A 20,998-nucleotide genomic window follows, 5' to 3' on the forward strand; every position below is an offset into this window, starting at 1 on the left:
GCTCCTTCCATCCCCCGTAGAAGGGAGTCTTCAACCACCACCACCCATTGCTTCTTGTTGGTGCTGGTTTTCTCACCTTGGTGAGGCCTGGCCTGTCCTCATCGATGTGCTCCTCACCCTCTGTTGCTAGGGCTGTATATTTGTTCTCCAAACAAACTGCTGCAGGTGGAGATGAAGATTTATGCTTGCTGCTAGAGGTCACAAGCTTCCACCTTCCACCCTCCTGGGAGTCCATGTCTTCTCTTTTATCTAGCACTGCCTCTGGTAGTTCTTTCTCCACAGTCCCGGAGGTGTCCTCCAGCACTAAATTGATGAACTTCTCATGGCAGAGGATGCTTCAGAGCCTCCTCCTGTAGATCTTTTGCCTGTTCCCTGACACACTCCACCAGAAATCACTGCTCATACCCCAAGCACTTCCTGACCTGGCTGTCACTGGAAGGAACTGGCAAGCTGCAGTCCCCATACTGCCAAACCCAGACCTGGGGGGAAGCCTCGATGGTGATTGGTCCTGCCTGGACAGAAACCTCACAGATGCAAGCAGTGGCAGTGGCTCTGGCATTGTGATGTACTCCAGCCACTTCCCTGGTTCTCTTAGTCTGCCTTCTCTCTCTTACTGCTCTTCTTCCAAGCACACCTCGCTGGCTCCCTTGTCTCTCAGGGAGTCTCCTTTTATACCCTGCTGGGCTCTGCCCTCTCGGTAGGGCTTCTGTCAGGCCCAGGCAGCAATCGTTCAGCCAGCAATACTCCCAGATTCTCAGAGCATGCATCCCAAACACACAAAGCCCACCAAACAAACACTCAGCAAACCAAAGGCACAGGCAACTCTGGATTACTTACCTTCCCTGGGCAGGATCTGGTGTCTGGTGCCTGGCTTCTCCTCTCCTTCCTCCTCTTGCTCCCAGCAAACTGCCTGCGAACAGCTTACCCTGTTTGCAGCCTCTGTACACTGGCTTCTTAGTCGTTAGCTCTCTGCTTAGCAAACATTCCTGCAGAATCTAGAAAAACTGGGCACTGCTATCAGTTGAAAGTCTCTCTTGAGATAAAAATCACAATGCACCAATAATTCTATATTTCAAGCCAAAGATTACATTTAGTTGAACTAGCACAAATTGTGGATTTCAACTTTTCAATGAATTGTTTTGTTGAAATATCAAATGGATGAAGAGTGAATATTTTTACAAGACCATCTATGAATTTTTCTCCATTTATGATCATCTCTGATTTTAAAGATTATCTTGAATATAGTAAGCCAAATTCCTCATGGTGTGACATGTGATGGCAGAACTTGTACATAACAATGCTAAATTAAACTGTTCTGTGTTTTTCTACTATTCTCTGGATAAACCAAATGGAAGGGGGGGGGGGGGGTTGACACTGCTTTGGAAATGGAGTTCCTGAAATGAATTATGGTTGGTTGATTTTTGTTGTTGTTGTTGTTGTTTATAGTATGAACTTGCCTAAATATCTGCATGCCATTGTGCAAGACACTATCCAAACATATAACAGAAAAGGTGTCCTACCAAAGTGCAAGAATGTTTGCTGTAGATTTTGACAAATGGGTTACAGGGATAATTCTAAAGAAACTGAGTATTGTGTAAAAATATCCAAGTGGACGTTGCTTCATTAAACGTTTGCAAAGAACACATCAATAGAATAATTTTTAAGGAATATTTATTTTCAGTTTCATTTAAATAACCCACTTTTGTAACACATGCTAAAATCTTTAAGAAACAGTCTAAGAAATTTCAGCAGTGTAGCCACAGGGATAAATGAAATGCATTTCAGTTCTGTAGATTAAAATACAGAATATGTTTGCCTCATTCTGCATTTTACTTTGTTGCTGCATTTTGGTTTGCTTCACATTAAAAATACATGACTGACACTTGTTATACCAGTAAGCCTTTTTATTGAAAAAAAATATTATTGCATTAAACTACATTCCCAGGAATTCTTTGAATAACCTAAAAAAAAAGCTGCATTGCATGTACAATAGTGCAATTCACTTAGCTACTGTATAATATAAAACACTTTATACAGAGAATACAAAACAAAATTACTAGTTTACATATTATACTAGCCAGAGTATTTTTCAGTTTTAATATAAACTAAACACTTTTAAAATCAATCAGGTTAAATGGCATTTTTATGCAAATCTGCACAACAAATGTACATGTTCCGTATTTTACAGGTATGCCTCCCCTCCAGAAATAAAAATAGAAGTTGCATTGTTTTGGAAGATAGGGAACTCAATTCTGTTATTGGAATTGTACAATAATTGGTGGCCTATATTTTTTGGACTAAGGGCCAAGTAATATAAAATGATGCCAAAATAGTTTATTGACTTTGAGTGCATATCCCATATGAAATCACATACCAATACCACCAGGATACTGTACCACTCTCTAAAATTGTTCTGAATGGAACAGGAATTGAAACTTGGCTGCACATATCAAATCCAAGAAGGCTGGTATAAATAATGTATAAATGTGTTGAAAAATAATATACTTGGAAAGTAAAATGTATGCGAGTAAATACAGCAAATAATGCATCTTGAATTCTATAATTGTTTAACAAACTCTTTCAAAAAAATCTACTGAAATGCACTAAGAAATCCATTTTAGCTTTCTTTCTTTGCATCCAGAGTAGCTATTTTGCATTCACTCATTTTCTGTTCCTTCTTAACCTGTTTTCTTCATTAATAACTTTATTTTTCACAGTTCCATTTTTAGGTGTTTGTTTTGTATCGCTCTCTTTTGCTTCCTTGGACATCTGCCATAGTTGTCAAAAGCAATAAAGCTCAACTTTTTTCTTGATTAGGCCTTTTTCCAGGATACCACTAGTTTATTTTACTGTATGTTAAGAGATTATGTGTATAAGTATTTTATTAGATGTCTACTAGCCAAGTGCATGGGTCACAACTTTTGTTTCTGTTTTTTCTTTCAGATTTGTTTTGTTGTGTCAATAGTTCTTGTTACCTTTAAAAAGAAGTATTCCTCATCCCACACAGAATGGGATTTTGAAGCACATGCTTAAATTTAAAGATGAAAATCATTCTATTGAAGCCCACAGGACCACACGGGTAAAGTTGAATATCTGTATCAAGTTTTGATTTAATATGTGAAGTTCATACATAAAAATCTGTGTGTGTTTGTGCATCTACTGTCCTGCAAATCTTTACTGCAATTGTGTGTACAGCTGGATAGCTATCAGTTTGCATATGCTGTTGTTCAATATGCACATGCAAACACCATAGCTATACATACATGCATATATTTGTTCGTGAATTTAAGAATGTTATTTCAACAAAATTTAGCTGGGGTTAAATGGCCTGAAAATGTATTGTTTTAGTGTCTGGAAAAGGTATTGTTTCCACCCCTCCCAAAAGAATCACAGTCTTGTTGAGTGATACTTCTGAGAATTAAGAGGTTAAGATCCTACACGTGCTTTTGCAGCATTCCTTGCACCTCTGTTGGAGAGCCTGATAGATATGTTAATTTCTGCATCTGTCTTGAGTAAGCTTATTCATCTTAAACAGTTTGAAATATTTATGCATGTCTGTTTATTGTTGGTGATTAGTTACCTTTACATCTTGTCTGTTTTCTATTTTTTCACAAAAAATATTCCTATTGAATACTGTTTAAAACTCAATTATTGAATACATTAAAAACTCCACAGATGTTGTTTTAACATAATTTTATCTGTATGATGTCAGCTCTATTCAAGAATAACACACTTGTGGTAACATGAACCACTATGAGTCTTATAACAAGAAATCTTTCTATCTCCTTGATAAAGAGATTAATGAATCAAAAAAATTAAAACCAAAAACTGTTTTGAGCTCCACTATGAAGTCATGTTGCTGGTGCCCCCCTTTCCCCTTCTGTTTTGGCAGTATATCTAGTTGAGTTTCCAACTAATTATTAAAGACAATGGAAACACTTCCATTGTTTTGAATTGAAACACTTAAATCTGTAGGCATCTATTCAGGCAGTGATTCCTGTCTTACTAAATAATGCTTATTGTGTCCACCAATTTTGGATACACAACTGGAAACACAGATGATTTGATTTGCAGAGGCTGAACTTTTTTCAGTGAACTGCAAATTCACCAAAACATGGACATTTGTGGGAAGTGAAACTATTTGTGAATTTGGGCTTAATTTGGCAAATTATTTTGACTGCTCTTTGTCCAAAAATGGGAAACTGGAAATTACATTTTTTAACATTTTGAAAACGAAATGTTTTGTTTTGTTCTCTTCAAAATGGCATTATTTATTTAAACAATTAATCTAAAAGGAAATAGGTTGCATGGACGGAATAAATGGCCCAAAAGTGAAAAAGCATGGTTTTGTCTTAGGTTGAATGAAATAGATTAGATTGAATCAAACTAATTATTTGTTTCATTGGAAAGCTGACAAAAAATTGACGCAGATCACATTTCTTTTCACAGTTTTTTGTTTTTATCATCAATCTATTATTTCTCAGGGCTGGTGATTAGTTTACTAACAGGTGTTGACAAAAGCTTTGAAAAATTAAGCCGTAGGTGGATCAAAATTAGCAAACACTTAAACATGTTGGTGTGATGACACCAATTTACTCTGAAGAGCTCATCCATTGCTCATACTTTTAAACATAAAAAGTGTAGCTGTACTTGATTGTGACTAGATTATTTTAGTCTAGTTTGATTAAAAACAAATTAGAAAATTCAGTCATAAATTTTGTTTTTAAAATTGCTAATTTTAATCACAGTTAAGTGTCTTGGTTTTTATAGCTTACTCTTTGTCATGAAATAAGCTTCTTTAAGAGTTGGTTATTAGATGTATTAAGTACTAATTTGAGGTAAATCATTAATTGTGCACCAAATTCTTTCAAATTCATTATGTTTGTAACAGGTACAATCTGTTCACCACTTCATTGGCTGATGCTGTTGGTAGGCATACTTCTACTCTAACTACAATCAAGAACTGAATTTCATGAGGAATATCCAATGTTGTGTATTATAATATCATAAAAGATGACTGATGTGGTCCAAGTTCAGCAAGGTACAGAGGCACATTCTTAGGTTTATACATAGGAACACTCCCCATGTCTTCAATAGAATTATTTATGCTGAAGGTAGTTTTCAGTGCTTTACTGGATTTGTATTCAGAGTATCTTGGGAACAATGTTAGAAACTGCACAGTATGTTCATTGATTCACCAATGTGTTTTATGTTTTGTTTTGTTTTTTAATTTTTTCAGTCCAATGTCAGTTTTTCAGTGCTGAGAATTGATTATCCATTAGAGCTAAATTCTGCCCTGAGTTATACCCATGCATTAATTAATAAGAGTTTCAGCAGGGTTGCAGAGGACAGAAGCAGAATTTGGTCTTTTGGTAAGATTTTCATATCCAACAGCTACTTAAAGAAAATTACTTCCTTATGGTAGCCATGTAAAGATATGGTTGGCAAACAAATACCAATACTACATTATACTTTTCAACGTATTTTCAATTTACCATGTGCTCAGAAAGGGGTACAAAATGTTTTATAGAATTTTTTTTAAGTAGGAAAAATATTTACAAAATCTTTAGGTAAGATTCTCTCCTGGGCTAGAGCTAGACTAGGGCACCAGCTGCAGCTCTCCAAGTCTCAAGGCCAGCTCCAGCCACATTGCAACTTACAGCTGCTGAGGCCTATCAGTGAGTTAAGGTCTTTAATGGATCTTTCCATTAGAAGGTGGAGGTGGTGGGTATTCAGGAAGGAGGCAGAAATGCCATAACCTTTTTTTCCACAGACTCCCTCTACACCAAGGCAATTCTTTGCTGTGCATTTGTGACCAAATCACAACTTCTTTCAACTCTCCAGGTGACATGTGGTGACTGTAACATCACTAATGAATCTGGTTTTTTTATTTGATCAATATTGATAACTGTGCCTCAGATGTAATTCATCCCCTTTCAGGCTTTTTATGTTATTCAATAGTTTCACCAGCATCTAGAAACTATTTCAAATTTTTGTCCAATTAGAGACACCGTAAACAGGCATGATCTCCTGAAAGTGTTTCATGTTCACCTTCTGAAAATTAGGCACATTTAAAGGCTGCTACGTTGGGTGCATTAAAATTGAAGCACCTCGAATCATTAGCCCTGTTGAAAACTTGGCCATTATGCTTGCATGCTGTACTTCTAGTTTTAACATCAATCATAGACTTTACTTCAGCTGTCTCTTCTGAAACTGAGCTACCCTCTGCCGAACTAAGTTAGCAGTACCCTCTCCTCCTAGTTCTAATCAAGTGGAAAGCATTCAAATTGCTTTTACTCAGTAGTATGAAAGCCAAATCAACATTCATATGCTGTCAGCCACAGTCTTGACATTTAAATATTGCTGATGTGCTCTGAACATAATCATAGGCTTCTCTTAAGATGTATGTTTGAAGACTGAAAAATAATTTTCTTTCAAACTGATTTCTGGAACTAAGGAGTAATAGTTTTGCTAGTTTAGATAACTGGAAATGCTGAAAACTTCTTTCATTGCAGGTAACTGTTGGGTCTGGCTAGAGCAAGAATGGTGGTGAAAATCTTGCCCTTGAAACAATGGATGAATGAATGGATTCAGATGAATTGCAGAAGCTGCAGCTGCATTCAGGTGGGGAGTCAATAAGGTAGGGATAAATGCAGTGTGTGGCAATGATGGGAGGGTCATGGGAGAAGGGTGAATGGGTGTGGTGGAGATGAACTGTAGAGGGTGCCCTGTTAGTAGGGTAGGGTGGGTGGGAATGATGGCTGGAGCTAAAGGTGAAAGAGATATGGGAGTGAAATGCGATTGAGAGAGGGGATGAATGTGGGCCACAGAAAGATGGCTGCTGTGGGGATGTACGGAAGTTGAGACAGCAAAGCGTTGCAGAAGTGCATGATGTATGGTAGTGAGAGAAGCATGTTGCTGGACAGGAACAGATTGAACTGCTGGTGTAGCAGAGAAGGCAGCTGGTCCTGTGGCAGGCAAAACTTTAAGATGCTTTGCTAGGATTTGTTTCTGCATATGCTGCTGGGCTTGCAGCTGAAGTAACCTGTACTTGTCTATTTCATCTGGGGAAAAAGTTATAGGCTTCTGAGTTAGAGGAGGAGGAGAGATGGATTTACTATACACTTCTAAATCATTTTTTGATTCATCATATTTATGCATAGCACTGTCAAAATATGAATTTAAATTACTTTCTACTTGATTCAAGTTCATGCTTACATCATGCGGTTCTTCTTTGGTCTCTATTGAATTAGCCACAAGAGAATATCTGTTAGAAGGAAAAGCACCAGGGAAATCATTTGGTACTGGGTCACAGCTTTGTATAAAGGGTTGTACTTCACTAATTAAAACATTTGATTGTTCCTTTATTGCTGTGTTCATTTTTAAGTTTGGAGCCTGATGGCCTATCCCTATTTGAATGATGTCTTTAAAAAGACAATTATCATAATCACTGCCTGATGTAAGAGTAACATTATTTATCTGCGAAGTTTCAAAATTATCTTTCTTTGAGGTGTTTTCCAATGAACAGATTTCAGTTTTCCGTGCTTCTTTTTTACCTATAGGTAGGGCTTCTTCAGGCAAAGATAACATTTCTGCATCATCTGTGGATGATGGAAATTTAATAGAAAAGTGACTTTGTGAGTGGTCCTTCAGTTCTGTCCTACAATTGTTTGGAAATCCCTCTGAATCATGTGCTTGTTCCTGGTTTTTCTTGGAGTGCACTTGTTCTAGAAATAGCCTGGCTGTCAATGACTTTCTTTCTCCTACTATGTCAGAAGAGCCAACATCAAAGATTTTTGATGGGCATCTTGCATTCTGAGAGTCAGAACATGTAGATTCAACTTTTCCTGATGCAGTGTAGTGCTCTCTCTCTCTATCTGCTTTGCTTTTGTTCAGATAGACAGCCTCTCTTGAGAATGATCCTGAACTGCTGCTTCTTGATTTTCTGCCACTGGATGATCTTTCACTGCTTCTTGAATCCCTGGTGGAAAAACTTTTGGAGCAATGGTAGCTTCTACTCTGGGTGTGTTTTCTGCCAGAATATCGGTGTCTGTTTCTGCTTTGCTTTGATCTGTCTGGATGGTGAAAACCTTTAGGTCTTGAATGTTTTTGATATTTAACTGTATCCCTCTGTGTGCAGTTTCTAGTTCTTAGACTTGTATTGTGAAAGGAGTAATCCTCCTCTGCATCATCAGAAGAGGAAATACAGTTGTGCTTTCTGTGTTTACACTTGTGCCTTTCAACCGTCTTATTTTTTCTTTTACAACAAAAGAGCAAATGACTTCTACTGTGATTGTTTGATCTGTGACTAGAGGAGCTGCTTAGGTAGCTAATTGTACTGCTGATGGAGCTGTCAGAATAGCTAGAATGTCCATCGGAAGATGACTTCTGCGAAGGTGAGAACCGCCAACATCCTGCATAACTTCCATCATCTTCATTTTCTGAATACCTGATATGAGAACTTGCTTTAGAACAAAGGAAACTTCCAGTACAGTCTCTTCCATTGTCACTTATGTCACTGCTGCCTCCAGGTAAGTTTTCAATGGATTTGTAATTGTTTTGGTTTTCAAGTTTTTCTTCAGAATAAATTAAATCACATTTGGTAGCTTTATGTTTTTTAGTCCTAGATATAAAGGCAGAAAAGGAAATTCTTTCATTTCCAATGCTGTGTTTTTTTCTTTCACAGATATGGAAATGGGGCTTTAAAGATCTCCCAGGTGATGTTGCATCCAGAATTTTTTCTCTCAGATAATCCTTTTGTGAGACATCAAGGTAAGCAGGCACTTCGGGTATATTTTCATTCAAATCATCTGAAACATACTTTTGACCATTTCCATTCATTTCTTTTCCTCTGTCTGAATCAGCTTTTTGCTCAGCCTTTCGAGGGCTCGGAGAATCTTTCATCTTCTTTGGTTTCAATGACTGATTATCTTGTTCATTTGACAGTTGCTTGTCTTTTATTAAACCTGAGGCTTCATTTTCATCTGCACTCACATTGGTAGAGTGCTTGTTACAGCTTGCTTTGTTTGTTGTGGGTTGCTTACCATCTCTGTGATTTAAAGAGAGTCTGAAGTCAAAATACAATGGATTACAGCCATAGGAAATACAGGGCTCCGTTTTTGTAAACAAGAGTAGTTCTGTGGGCCACTGAAGGGCAGTGCTGCCATCTTTGCTTATCACATGAAGAAATGACAGTGCTTTAGGCTTAATATCTTGAACTGCTTTCTCCCTTGCAAGCATTTCCATGTTCCCATTTGTGGTTCCTGAACTCTCAAAGGATCTCTCACTTTTGACTGTACTAAGATTGCAATGTAATTCACTTGCATATGCATACTCAGCTGTTTGCTGTGGTGGGAACTCAGCTAGATTATTAGCTAACGTGGTACCACTGTGCTTATAAGTGTTCTTCTGTGTACAAAGCTTGCTTGTTTGGCATAAAGGTGAAATGAGAGTTTCCAGGGGTTTGTCAGACTCATTCAGCTGACTTTCTTGTTCTGATTCTCTTAGGGTTCCAGTAAAATCCAGACTTGAAATATGTATTTTGGTTTTGGGAAATAAAGGATGAGCATTGAATGTTTCTTCTAATTCTTTGTCACTGCTTTGATCATTTTCCTTTAGTATTTTTGTCTGTGCAGCTATATTACCTGCAATATCTGAGTGACCTTGTGGAATATTTAACCCTTTCTCCACACCTGCTTTTGTATCCTCAGCCACAAGTGTGCAAGAATGACAGCTCTCAGGAGATTGCTTTGTTTTATGGTTGGGTGATTCACTGCAATCATATGCTTCTTCATTGTTTTCACTGAAAACCGATGCTGACGACTCTAACTTCAAAGGGACTTTTTTAGAGAAAGAGAAAGACACTCCTGTCCTGTGACTAGCATTGGTGCCATCTGGGAACACTTGCAAGACCTGATTTCCAAGTGAATAAACTTTCTCAGTACGTGCTTGGTGTTTGCTTGCTGTGAGCTCCTGTTCTTCTTTCTCTGCAGTGCTTCCAGGGAGAATTTGTCCTTCACACATGGGCCTTACTGAGATTTTGTCATCTTTATCTAGGAAAATTCCTTCTTGCAGTTGCTGCTTTTCCACAACCAGTCTGGGAGTTTTAAGCACTGGTCTACTTCCTGTGATGCTATAAATAGATAAACAGATAAATATATAAATAAAATTGCTGGATTAATTAAAGTTAAATTTAGAAATTATTAGTATTCACCAGGATCAGCCTGTGGAAGGAAGTGGTCATCCAAGCTGCTGAAAGGGGAAGTTGTTGTACTGTACTCATGTTTATATCTTCCAACAGTAATTCAATATTGGGCTCCTTCCAAAAGAGCCAGGAAGACTTTATTCTCCATAGTCAATATGAGTTGTGTGGCACATGTCACATTTTATTCAGTTATGCTGGTACAAATCCAGCGTAAACTCTGTTAACTTGACTAGTTACTGTGAATTTATACCAGCATAACAGATCTTAATCTTGTTCCTGATAACTATCTTACAGTTTGGTTTCATTTCAGAAGCAGCTTGCTCCAGCCAGAACACGGCCATGCACACCCTGCCCAACCACTCCTGCCAGTTAGGTCATCCCTGGTTGAGACCCCAGAGTGGTCTCAATAAGCAATGTGAGCCAGGTTTGGAATATGTGAGCTGGAGCGGGTTGGTGGGGCATGCTGGGAACATTGTATCTGGGACATATAGCTGCATTGGTATAAACGTATCCACAGAGATGATAGTCCCAATTTGTGAAGTGGTGCCACATACAAAACTTGATGGCAGAAGATTCAGACCTCTTTTTCATGCATTTTAATCTGTGCTCCTTTCAGAATTAAGTATTTTTATGATCTCTTCCATGTTTATCTTTCTAACATGTTTTACAATAAAATTCTTTTTGTGAAACTTTCAAAGAAAAACTAAGTATAAAAAAGAAATATATAAAATACCTCCTTCTTCTGCACTTTATTTTGATACAGTTCCACACTCGTGTGTGCAACTGACTTCGTTTAATGTTAATAGCAACTGTGCATGAACATTCAAAACCAGTTTCAGTATCTGCCAGTATGTGGCTTTTTCTTTCATATCATCTTCCCCCGTGTCTTACTCTTGACCTATGTGTGATTTGCCTTCCTGGTCATTTCAGTTAAGTTCAAAGTATTCTAATTTGACTATGAAACAATAAAAAAAGGAAAACTGCTACGTTTCCTTATTTTGTATTGGAGAGGGGGAATTCATAACCTCCATAGAGATGTTCTGCAATCAGTGCTTTAAAAATATGTTTAGTAGTACAGCAAATATCTAATTTTGGAATTGATGCTCTGTTGCAGAACTATTATGTAATACACAGCTAAGCAGCATGAAAACTAAATCCAATAAATAAAGTAAAATCATAAAATTGAACATGTAGTAAATTGGTTGATTTAAAAATTGGAAATATTTTAACCAAACAAGGTCAAACTCTATCTAGCTGCTAGCTCTACAAAGCATGTCTTTAAAAATTCAAATATAGGAGGAAAATGGTAAGGGAACACTTATTTCCTCTAGTTCTGGTGCTGCTTCAATCATGGGTGGTACAAAATGACATGACAGGGTGAGCTCAAATGCTTTATTCTATGTGTCTATATGCATACATACCTCATGTAGCAATGGGAGTTCCAAATTAACCCCCACGTTGTTTATTTGTTATCATGGAAGAATAAGCTCTTTGGGGTACAGCAAGTGGGTTGTCTTTTTCAGGGTGCCATTACTGGCTAGAACAGTGGTGCACATGGTCAGTGACTTACAGATTACACTGACCAGTGCAGACTACAGACCTAGCAAAAGCCTGAGTTACAAATGATATGTACTTAAGCTGGTATACAATCAACCAGGATACAATATGCATTGCCTTTTGATAACAGCTGAGTTGTATGCAGTCAGCTAGCATCATATTGCAATTATGATGAAACTTTTGTTAACCTGGTGTCAGCCTTGGCCACTTTCAAGAGGCTTGTGCTAAGTAGCTAGAGCAGGCCACAAAGTCCGTTCCAGAGTGGATCTTTGCAGACGTTACAACTGGCCTAGGCAGCAAAGTAAAAGAAACAGAACATGGCAAGTAGTATTCCCAGATGGTGAGGAAAGGAGGTAAGAAGTTCTCTCTCCTAGGTCTGTATTCTTCATGAGCAGAAAGACCCCCAGCTAATAGGTATCCTCCAGGTCCACACCAAAAACTGGTTCAGTCCAGTTCCCCAAATCTCAGTGGAACAGAAATTTGAATAACGCCAATCAGAGGATATTATTAAAATAAACCACACATAAATATTAGGTGTAAACACAGGGGATTTGGGAGAAGACCTCAATAATTCAAGATTATATGCTGCCAATCTGCATGTCACTATCCTCCTTTCTTCTGTGTCTTCCCTGGCTGATATAGGTGAGACTTTGTACTGTGCTGTTGCAGGTTGCAAGTTAGGCATAGTGACAAGTGCTTATTCTTATGCTTTGAAGAATAATCAATAACAGTTGGGTTTACAGGCCTGTTTCTTGCCTCTTTATATTACTTGGTAGCAATATCTTGTCTGCTAAAAGAGAATGGAGGATCACTGATAAATGTGATTGTATCTTCATTTGATATACAGAAAGGGTAATTTTTAAAGTAATTGTAACTGTCCCTGAATTCTGTGTCAAGGCTTGCAAAGAAGTCCTGATCATAGATAGGCTCTCAAAAGACTCAATGGTACTGGGATTTTGGTATTAGCACTTCTGCTTGTCATTACTCCAAAAAAGCCTAGAGCAATCAGGAATCTTGCAGCCCACCTGAATCAAGGAGTGGAGTATTTTCCACTTACTTTCTCAACCATTAGGAGTGGGAATAGCTACTGCAATGCATTCTAACAGCAGATTCATTGGGTTCTTCCTGGTATAGCAATCACCCACCTATTGCCCACCTTAGAAGAATATCTGCGGAGATATCCCTGTGGCAGAGAAACACAAAAGAATCCTCCTATAGGTAGTCGCATTTCATTCAATGAAGTTGCATGAAAATATACTTTATTATAAGAGGATTCTGCTGTCAGTACTAGGTGTGACAAAGTGATGTCTTACTCAAAAGAGATTACTTATGCGTAAATGACTATCGTATACAATGGATTTTATCATTTCCACTGCAGGATAGGAGTTTCATTAGCTATTTAGCTTGTTGTAGCTTATAGAGTCATAGGCTAACATACACACTAGGTCTAGTACTATCTATTCCACTGAAGCATTTGGAGTATGTTAGGGCCATTAAACAAATTTCTCAAATGTAAATGTTTATTATTATAGACTTTGTATTATATCTCTATAATATAATGCTGGGCAAACTTAACTGAGGTAATCACACAATGATAGCTCTGTTTACTCTAGGGACAAAATACCTAAATGGTCTGAGTATACTAAAAGTAATGAAAAAGTAATGAAAAACAATTCACAGACTAAATACAGAGAAATTATGATCTGTTTTGTCTCTTCTTTTCACTTTTCATAAAATGCTAAGAGTTGTACTAATCTGTTCAGGTCAGTGTTAATAAGGTAAAATACTAATATTATAAAAAAAATCATCTTCAAATCACTCAGTTTGGGGCAGATTAGATTAAACAGGCTACAGGGGAGGAAAACACAAACCTTCAAATGCCAAATAATTAATTCAGGGATTTTCAATTTTATGGTTTGCAGAACAGGAACATTTTGAGTCAAGGATAACTGAAAATATGTTATAGTATATGTGTTCACACTACATAATAGAGAGCAGGAAGAAAGTTAGAGATATTTCTCATGGGACTAAGAAAAGGCAGTGTTAAAAAATCATATAAATTTAAAATACTTGCCATTCTGACTGCTTCCGTAACTCAGCAAGCTGATGGAGTCGCTTGAGTGCTTTTTCCTGTTTTTTCTCATCTTTCCATGACTTCGATGCCACATTTCTGGCAAATTCCCTTTGCTTTAAATCTTTCAACCTCTGTGTAAAAAAGGCAAAGAATCAAATATGTACATAAGAGACGCATTCCTTCTGACTAAATTCATGCGTTTCTGCTGAGGCCACTGTGTCACTGGAGGAAAAAAATAACAATCATCTTAAGCAGAGTATTTTTTCATGACAATGCAACAGACTGACATATGTTTTGTCTTGTGATTTCCACACCTATATATTTATGATGTACTTCTGTGCATGTATATGTGTGTGTATGTATGTACATGCAATATACAGGTACATACATATATCTCATATGTATTATGTGATGAGTGAAAATCCTGGTTCCACTGACTCAATGAATATATATATGAAACTACTTCTATAAACTTATCTCTATGGGAATGTGTATGTATAACATCTTGTATTTGTGAGTCTCTGTGTGTATAATCACAGGTGAATAGGGTTGTGTGTGTGAGAATATGTTTTAAGAACAAACTTATTTTGAGAGAAATGGAGTGTCTAAAATATTTAATTAGGAATATAGAATAGCTTTCTTCTGAGGAATTTCACAACATTTATGGAAAAAAATGTACTGGAAAAATGCAACAGAACCAGGCTGTGAGAAGCTTTTAGTTCCTGAATGTTACATTTCTTAATTAAGAGGTTTTGCACAGGTGATAATGTACAATGAAGAAAGAAGCAGAGTCAGCAGAAAAAGTGATGACTGTATTCTTAGGAAAATGGAGATGGTTCATCTTGCTTAGAATTAATTAAAATCTTTAGGGCTCCAAGGCTGTAGTGTTAATTTGTAAGCAGATTTTATGTGAGCTAAGTCACCCATTTAAATAAGAGTTGCTAAGGCCTTTGACTGATAGATTCTATAGCTGTAGCTGCATCCTACACAGACTTTACTGCTAGGTAGTCAAGGTCAACTGCAGGAGAGGAATTCTGAATCAAAAGTTGGTTAGGGCAGAGACTGAAAGGACTCCACTGACTACTGTAGAATTTTGAAATACAGGTTACTTTCTCCCTGTTTCCTTTAAAATAAATACAATATTAAGCATGCTCTTCCTTCAGATCCCTTCTGTTTAATGTCAGACTTCTGTTTGTGCAAAACATACATTTCTTCTACATTCAAGAAGGCCCTTCAATGCCCTTTCACTTGAGACTCTTCTCCCATCTAATCTCATTGTCCTCTGCTCCTCTGCGGATGCTTTCTCCAGATCCCCTACCTGCCTATTTATGTAACTTATACACTGCCCATTATTTTAATACCTAAGCTATTAACGTATGTATCCTCACAAATAGAGCTGGGCAGGAAAGGGTTTCAACATTCCGCCATTTCATGAATATTTTTTGTGTTTTTAAGCTTCTTCCATTGTGCTTTAGTACAAAACCAAGACATATTTTACTCTTTATGGAAAATTATAGAAAAAAAAAGAGGGGAAAAACTTATTTTGGGAGTGGGCAGTAGTCATGTTCCTCAAGAGGCACTTAGGCTTAAGCCTCCACTTAAATTCAACTTCAATTTTTAATGTGGCTTCTCCAATTCTTCTTAGGTACCTACCTACTTTTTAGCCTGTCAGTGCCTAAGGATTAGCATCCTAAGCACTGCCAATCTCTCAGAGCAAATAGTCACAGACATGAACTATGGGGTCCAAACTTATGAAGCATCATCCAGCAATGCTCAGCCTCATGTAATGCCTCTCAGGGCCCAAGCTAAGACAGACTTCCTGAGTTGATATTCATGCACTGTAGTATGGAGGCACCTCACTTATATTTAAATAAGTTATCTCAGGTACTGGAAGAAATATGACCATACAAGTACAAGGCTCTGCAGAGGATATTTAAAGTCCTGCTCACAGCCAGTCCACCCTGTGGGGCTCACTCCAAATCTAGAAGAATGCCAGTGGGGTTCTTTCACAGGCTTCTCCTTCCACACCTACTCCTGAGACCTCTGGTGTGCCTGAGAGTGCCTGCTGGAGATGACCTGAAACAGCCTCATGAGAAAACTTCTGAGTTGAAAGTATGGGTAGTTGGCAAGGCTGGGGTGCACCCCTCAAGCAAGTAGGGACACCTTGCTGTTGCAGTGCAAACAAGTCATCAAGCAGCAGTGGTACTGAACCTTATCCATGGTGCTGCACCTTATCCATGGTGCTGAAGTGCCAGGTCATGCTGACTTCTATCATACAGAGACAGGGAGTGATTCCAAACTGCTCTCTTGGAGGAGGGTTGTTGTGTGCCTGGATTTGGGCTTGAGGCACTGATGGTGTTATGAGCAAGTGAGGAGTTGCCCATCCTGACATCTTTGCAATAATTATAATTAATGAAAATGTCCCGTTTACTATGTGCTTTGCAAGCTTGGTAAACTTAAATTGTGGGTGCCTCATAGTGCAGTTGCCTTCCCATTCCCACTGCTTCAGCAAATCTGGGTGTTGCAAAATATATGTGCTAATGGATCCAGGCCCTCCAGGTTTCCTCCATGACCTGAGGAAAGGCAGCAGTAATTTCAGAGAGGGGACCTCTGTGCTTGTCCCTCTAGCTGTTACTTCTTCATGATGTTCACACTTCTTTCCATTCACTTCTGTTTCAGATTTGCCTGAAGAAATGACCTGTGACATCACAGCATAGTGGAAAATTTGTAACAGGAAAATTCAACATACTAGGATAATGACTGTTCTGTGTTTGGGTCAAAGACTGAGGACTGAAGTACAGCAGATGCAGAGTTCAGGATCCTGTGAATACTGAGAGGGGTATTTAGAAGTACAATTGGAACTTTTTTCCTTCTTATCCAGCATTGAACTAGATAATGGAAATGTCCATGTAAAATGTAGAGGCTGTAGCAATCAGTAATGTATTGCACAGTGGCTGTTTCAGATAGATAGCCCTGTATAGAGGTTTGAGCAGTTGTTCATGACTTTTCAGGGCCTCAAGTTACCTTGAGGAGTCAGACAGGACAATACTTACGATGGATTTCTGAAAACTTCACACATGCATACCTACAGGCCAGGTCTACATGAGATGCTGACTGTGCAGTAGTCCGTCACTACATCTTATGTCTACATGAGATGCTGACTGTGCAGTGGTTTGTGACTACTGCATGGTAGTGTCACATGGTAGGAAGCATGGTACAGCACTACTGTGCAGTAGTCATAAGTTACTGCACAGTCAGCTTCACAAAAAAGCCATTCTTTGGTGCAGCTGCACAGTAACTCCAGTTATACAAATGCTCCGCTTATACAAGTGCTAAATGACTGCACCGTAACGGCTGCACAGTCAGTGTCTCATGTAGATGTGACCACACATTCTAAAAATCCTGCTATGTGTCAAGGTGGTGCCGAGCAATACTGAGCTCACATTCCTTTAAGAATCTATCCCTAATTCTATAACTTTGGATTGTAAGGAATGTGGAAGATCCAGATTCAAGTCCCTGAGTTTCTCATATCCTTGATTTGGCTCTGGCTGCCAGGCAATAAAGTACAACACTCTGGCAGAAAAGACTGAGAAAACCAGATTCTGAATTAGATCTAGTTTCAGATCACTGCTCTGGTTTTCAGCATGAAGGTGATAACCTGTACTATTGTTCATTTTTAAGGTGGGTTTTTCTTTTAACAGAAAACCCTCCTGGGTCCTAAGAAACCTCCATAGTGAAAGCTTAGTCCAACTAGTACATATCTGCAATAGTATCCATTTAAAAAAAATTGGCATTTTCTGACAAAAATCACTTGTAGAAAAATTGCTAGCCAGCTCTACTCACAACAGAGTGAGGCCCAAAGACACCTGCTCTAAGTAAAATAGTAAATCTGTGCTAGAACAAGAAACTTAACTCAATCCTATTTACCCATTGGCTAGCATCTTAACTACTGGAACAGTCAACCTTCCTAACTCACCTCAGCTTTTTCTCTTTCTCTTCACTCTTGTCCACCCTCCTCTGTTAATCCCTCATTCTCTTTTCCCCAGATCCTTCTCTCCCTCCAAAATTTTCTTCATCTTTTTCTTTTTCCCCATGGTCCTCAGTCTATTTTCACTTATGTTCTTTCCTCTCTTTGTTATTCCTGTTTTCTATGATGCTCATAACTATAAAATCATTCCCTTCAAAACCCATTCCTTCCTCTCCTTCCAGCCACCCTTTCTCCTCACTACCACTAGTATTTCCTCCCTCTTAACTGTGCCAGTCCCTACACTTGTTAGCTTTTCCACCATATCCCTATGTTCTTCTCCTTTCCAAAGCCACCTCACTATTTTCTTTCCTTCTGAATCCTCTTCTTTGCCCCACCTCTGAGGTAATGACTTCATTGGAACCTAAAGAAATTCAACAAATCTAGTTGGAAAATAGAATTTCCCTAATACAGAAAACTTGGATTTTCTTTTGATCATTCTTATTTGGGACAAAAAGTAAAACAAAAAAATTGTGAACAGGAAAATGACAAATTGGAAAATCAAAGTGGAATTTTTCAGGTTGTTCCCCATTGTCTGATAACTAGGACAGCTGCTGCCCAGGACTGCCTGGCTCCCTTCTGAGCTTGGGACTGGATAACCATTGGAGGCAGTTGTCCAAGGTGTTCACTCAGCAACTAGCTCCTCTGGGGGCTAGAAAACACCCTAGGAGTTGGGATCTCTCAAGAGGTTGTTCGCCAGCAGCTGGGGGATTCCTGGCTGCCAGGAACCCTGCTCACCTGGTTGTCATTAACATTTTTGAGAGAAATGCTACAAATCTGGGAAAGGTTCTGAATCTGTCAGATCAGCACTTTCAAAAGGAACACTTTCCTGTCAGAAAACTGTCAGCAAGTATTGGTGCTTGGTATCTCAGAGGACTGAATTCTGCAATGGTACATCTGCGAGTCCCTATTTAAAAGACTCAAATTTTCACAGCCTTGAAAACAAACAGGTTTGTTTTCACCCATGCTCTTCTATTTTTCTCTATCCCCCCACACCTCCATTGTCAACCTGAAATATGTCATATACTGCCCTCTTCTTCTGAACACTTCTCACTCTCTGCAGTTTATAATTAAATAAATTGGTAAAATAAGACAATTTTTAATCTCAGAAAGAAGACTCCCATTTCATAGTATTCTAGATACAAAACAACTAAACAAATCTGTGGGTAAAAAAAGCTCCCACTGAACCACATTCTCTGACAGCTCTCCAATTTTACAGGACTATAAAGTTATAAAAAAAAATAAAGATCTCATTCTTCACGGAAAAACATAAGTACGCCTTGATTCTTATTAACGTGTTCTACTTGAAGAAAGGGCGAAGAAACACATTTAAAAAATGTCCTCTACTGATGCTTGCTATGTTTTAGCTGTCACCATGAGCTACTCAGTATCACACATAAAGTATTCATGAGAAAAAACAGAAACAGTTTCTACCTGTCAAGGAAACAAAGAACAATGTGAAAGCTAGTACTATGGAATGCAGGTACTGAAGAGCGGTGCCATTTCACTTCTTTGACAGTCAGGACGATAATCAAGAAAGCAAATGGACCAGCACTAAGAATAGAACGCTAGCTGTATTTTTACTCACTAATGGCACGCAGCAGATGTCAAGGAAACAGGGAAGAGAACACATAGAGTATAGCTACTGCACACAAGTACCATATTTATCTCAATCTGAGACAACTTTGAATTTAAGATGTTTCCTGCAATAATTTGATTTTATACATGGAAAATGTATAATTGTTATAATTTTCCATGTATAAAAACCAATGATCAAAGAGATTCACACCACCCCCCACTCCCACCCCCCACCACGGCAGTGGGGAAAGCAGCAGCAGGGTGACAAGCAGTGGCAAGGGGCAGACAGTCGAGAAGTCAAGCAGCCTAAACCCTGCCCCTCGCCCCCTGCATCACAGAATCATAGACATTAAGGGCTGGACGGGATCTTGAAAGATCATTGAGACCAAACCCCCTGCTCTGTGCAGGGCTACTACTGAGATCAAATGATCCCAGCATGGTGTCTGTCCAGTCTCTTCTTGAATACTTCCAAGGTTAGAGAACTGCACCACCTTCTTGGGATGTCTATTCCAGATTCTGGTCACTCTTACCATAAAGGACTTCTTCCTTGCATCCAGCCTGAAACCATCCTCTAACAGTTCATGGCCTTTGCTCCTTGTCCTCCCCTGGGGCACCCTAGTGAACAGGATTTCTCTCAGTTCCCAATATTCACCCCTTACATACTTATAGGCTGCCAAGAAGCCCCCCTTAGTCTTCTCTTCCCCAAGCTGAACAGTCCCAGATCCCTTAGTCTTGCCTCATAAGGGTTGTCCTCCAAGCCCTTAATCATTCTTGTGGCCCTTCTCTGGACCCTTTCAAGATTCCCCATGTCTTTTTTGAAGTGTGGCACCCAGAACTGGACACACTACTCCACTTGTAGTCTCACAAGTGCTGAGTAGAGAGGAAGTATCACTTTCTTAGCCCTGCTGGTGACCCATTGGCTAATGCATCTCAGTATGCTATTACCTTTATTGACTACAGCGTTGCACTGGCAGCTCATGTTCATCGTGTGATCAACCATAACCCCAAGGTCCCTTTCAGCCATTGTGCTAGCCGGGACATCTCCTAACATATCTCTTACTGCCTTTCCACCCCACCAGTTGCCACCCTACCACCTGTCTTCCCCATGGTGCCTGCATCTCCTGGTGCCTGCTCCCTGCCACTGGCTCATAACCCTCCCGCAGTGTCTGGTTTCCTCCCTCACACATACAACTTGTACCCTGACCTCCTGTGGTGCTTCCCCCACTTGCCACCTGTTCCCCGCACCCCCTCTGCCTTCCACCATGTTGAATGGGGGGGGAGGGGAATCTCATCTTTGATTCAAATAAATATAGTAATTAAGAACTTCTTGTGAGAGATTAAATTTAAAAATGAGAAGCACATCTTCTATGGGTGCAGAAAAGGAGAAGACTTTTTTGCATCATATCCATTCACCAACACAACTTGTGTTAACCCAGCACAGTTATTTTACTGTCACCTTATGAATATTTTTTTTGGCTATATTTGTAAAACAATAACACAACCATTTTAACATGCACCTGAAGACTTTCAACAGGTGGCGCTGAACAATATAAAAAAGCTC

The 20,998-nt window shown here is 38.8% G+C and overlaps 1 protein-coding gene across 1 annotated transcript in view; it reads right to left on the reverse strand.

Annotated features, from left to right (window-relative positions):
• Nucleotides 1-1,654: 1,654 nt before the first annotated feature.
• Nucleotides 1,655-20,998, reverse strand: part of ZNF804B (zinc finger protein 804B) — a 478,890-nt gene continuing 459,546 nt past the window's right edge. Inside the window, exons 3-4 of the mRNA XM_014603041.3 lie at nucleotides 13,836-13,966; nucleotides 1,655-10,132 (exon numbers count right to left, since the gene is read on the reverse strand). Coding sequence (XP_014458527.2) covers nucleotides 6,472-10,132; nucleotides 13,836-13,966 — 3,792 coding nt within the window. The 3' untranslated portion in view covers nucleotides 1,655-6,471. The remainder of the gene's footprint in view (nucleotides 10,133-13,835; nucleotides 13,967-20,998) is intronic.

This window comes from Alligator mississippiensis, chromosome 5 (genome assembly GCF_030867095.1).
Source record: "Alligator mississippiensis isolate rAllMis1 chromosome 5, rAllMis1, whole genome shotgun sequence".
Taxonomy (NCBI): domain Eukaryota; kingdom Metazoa; phylum Chordata; order Crocodylia; family Alligatoridae; genus Alligator; species Alligator mississippiensis.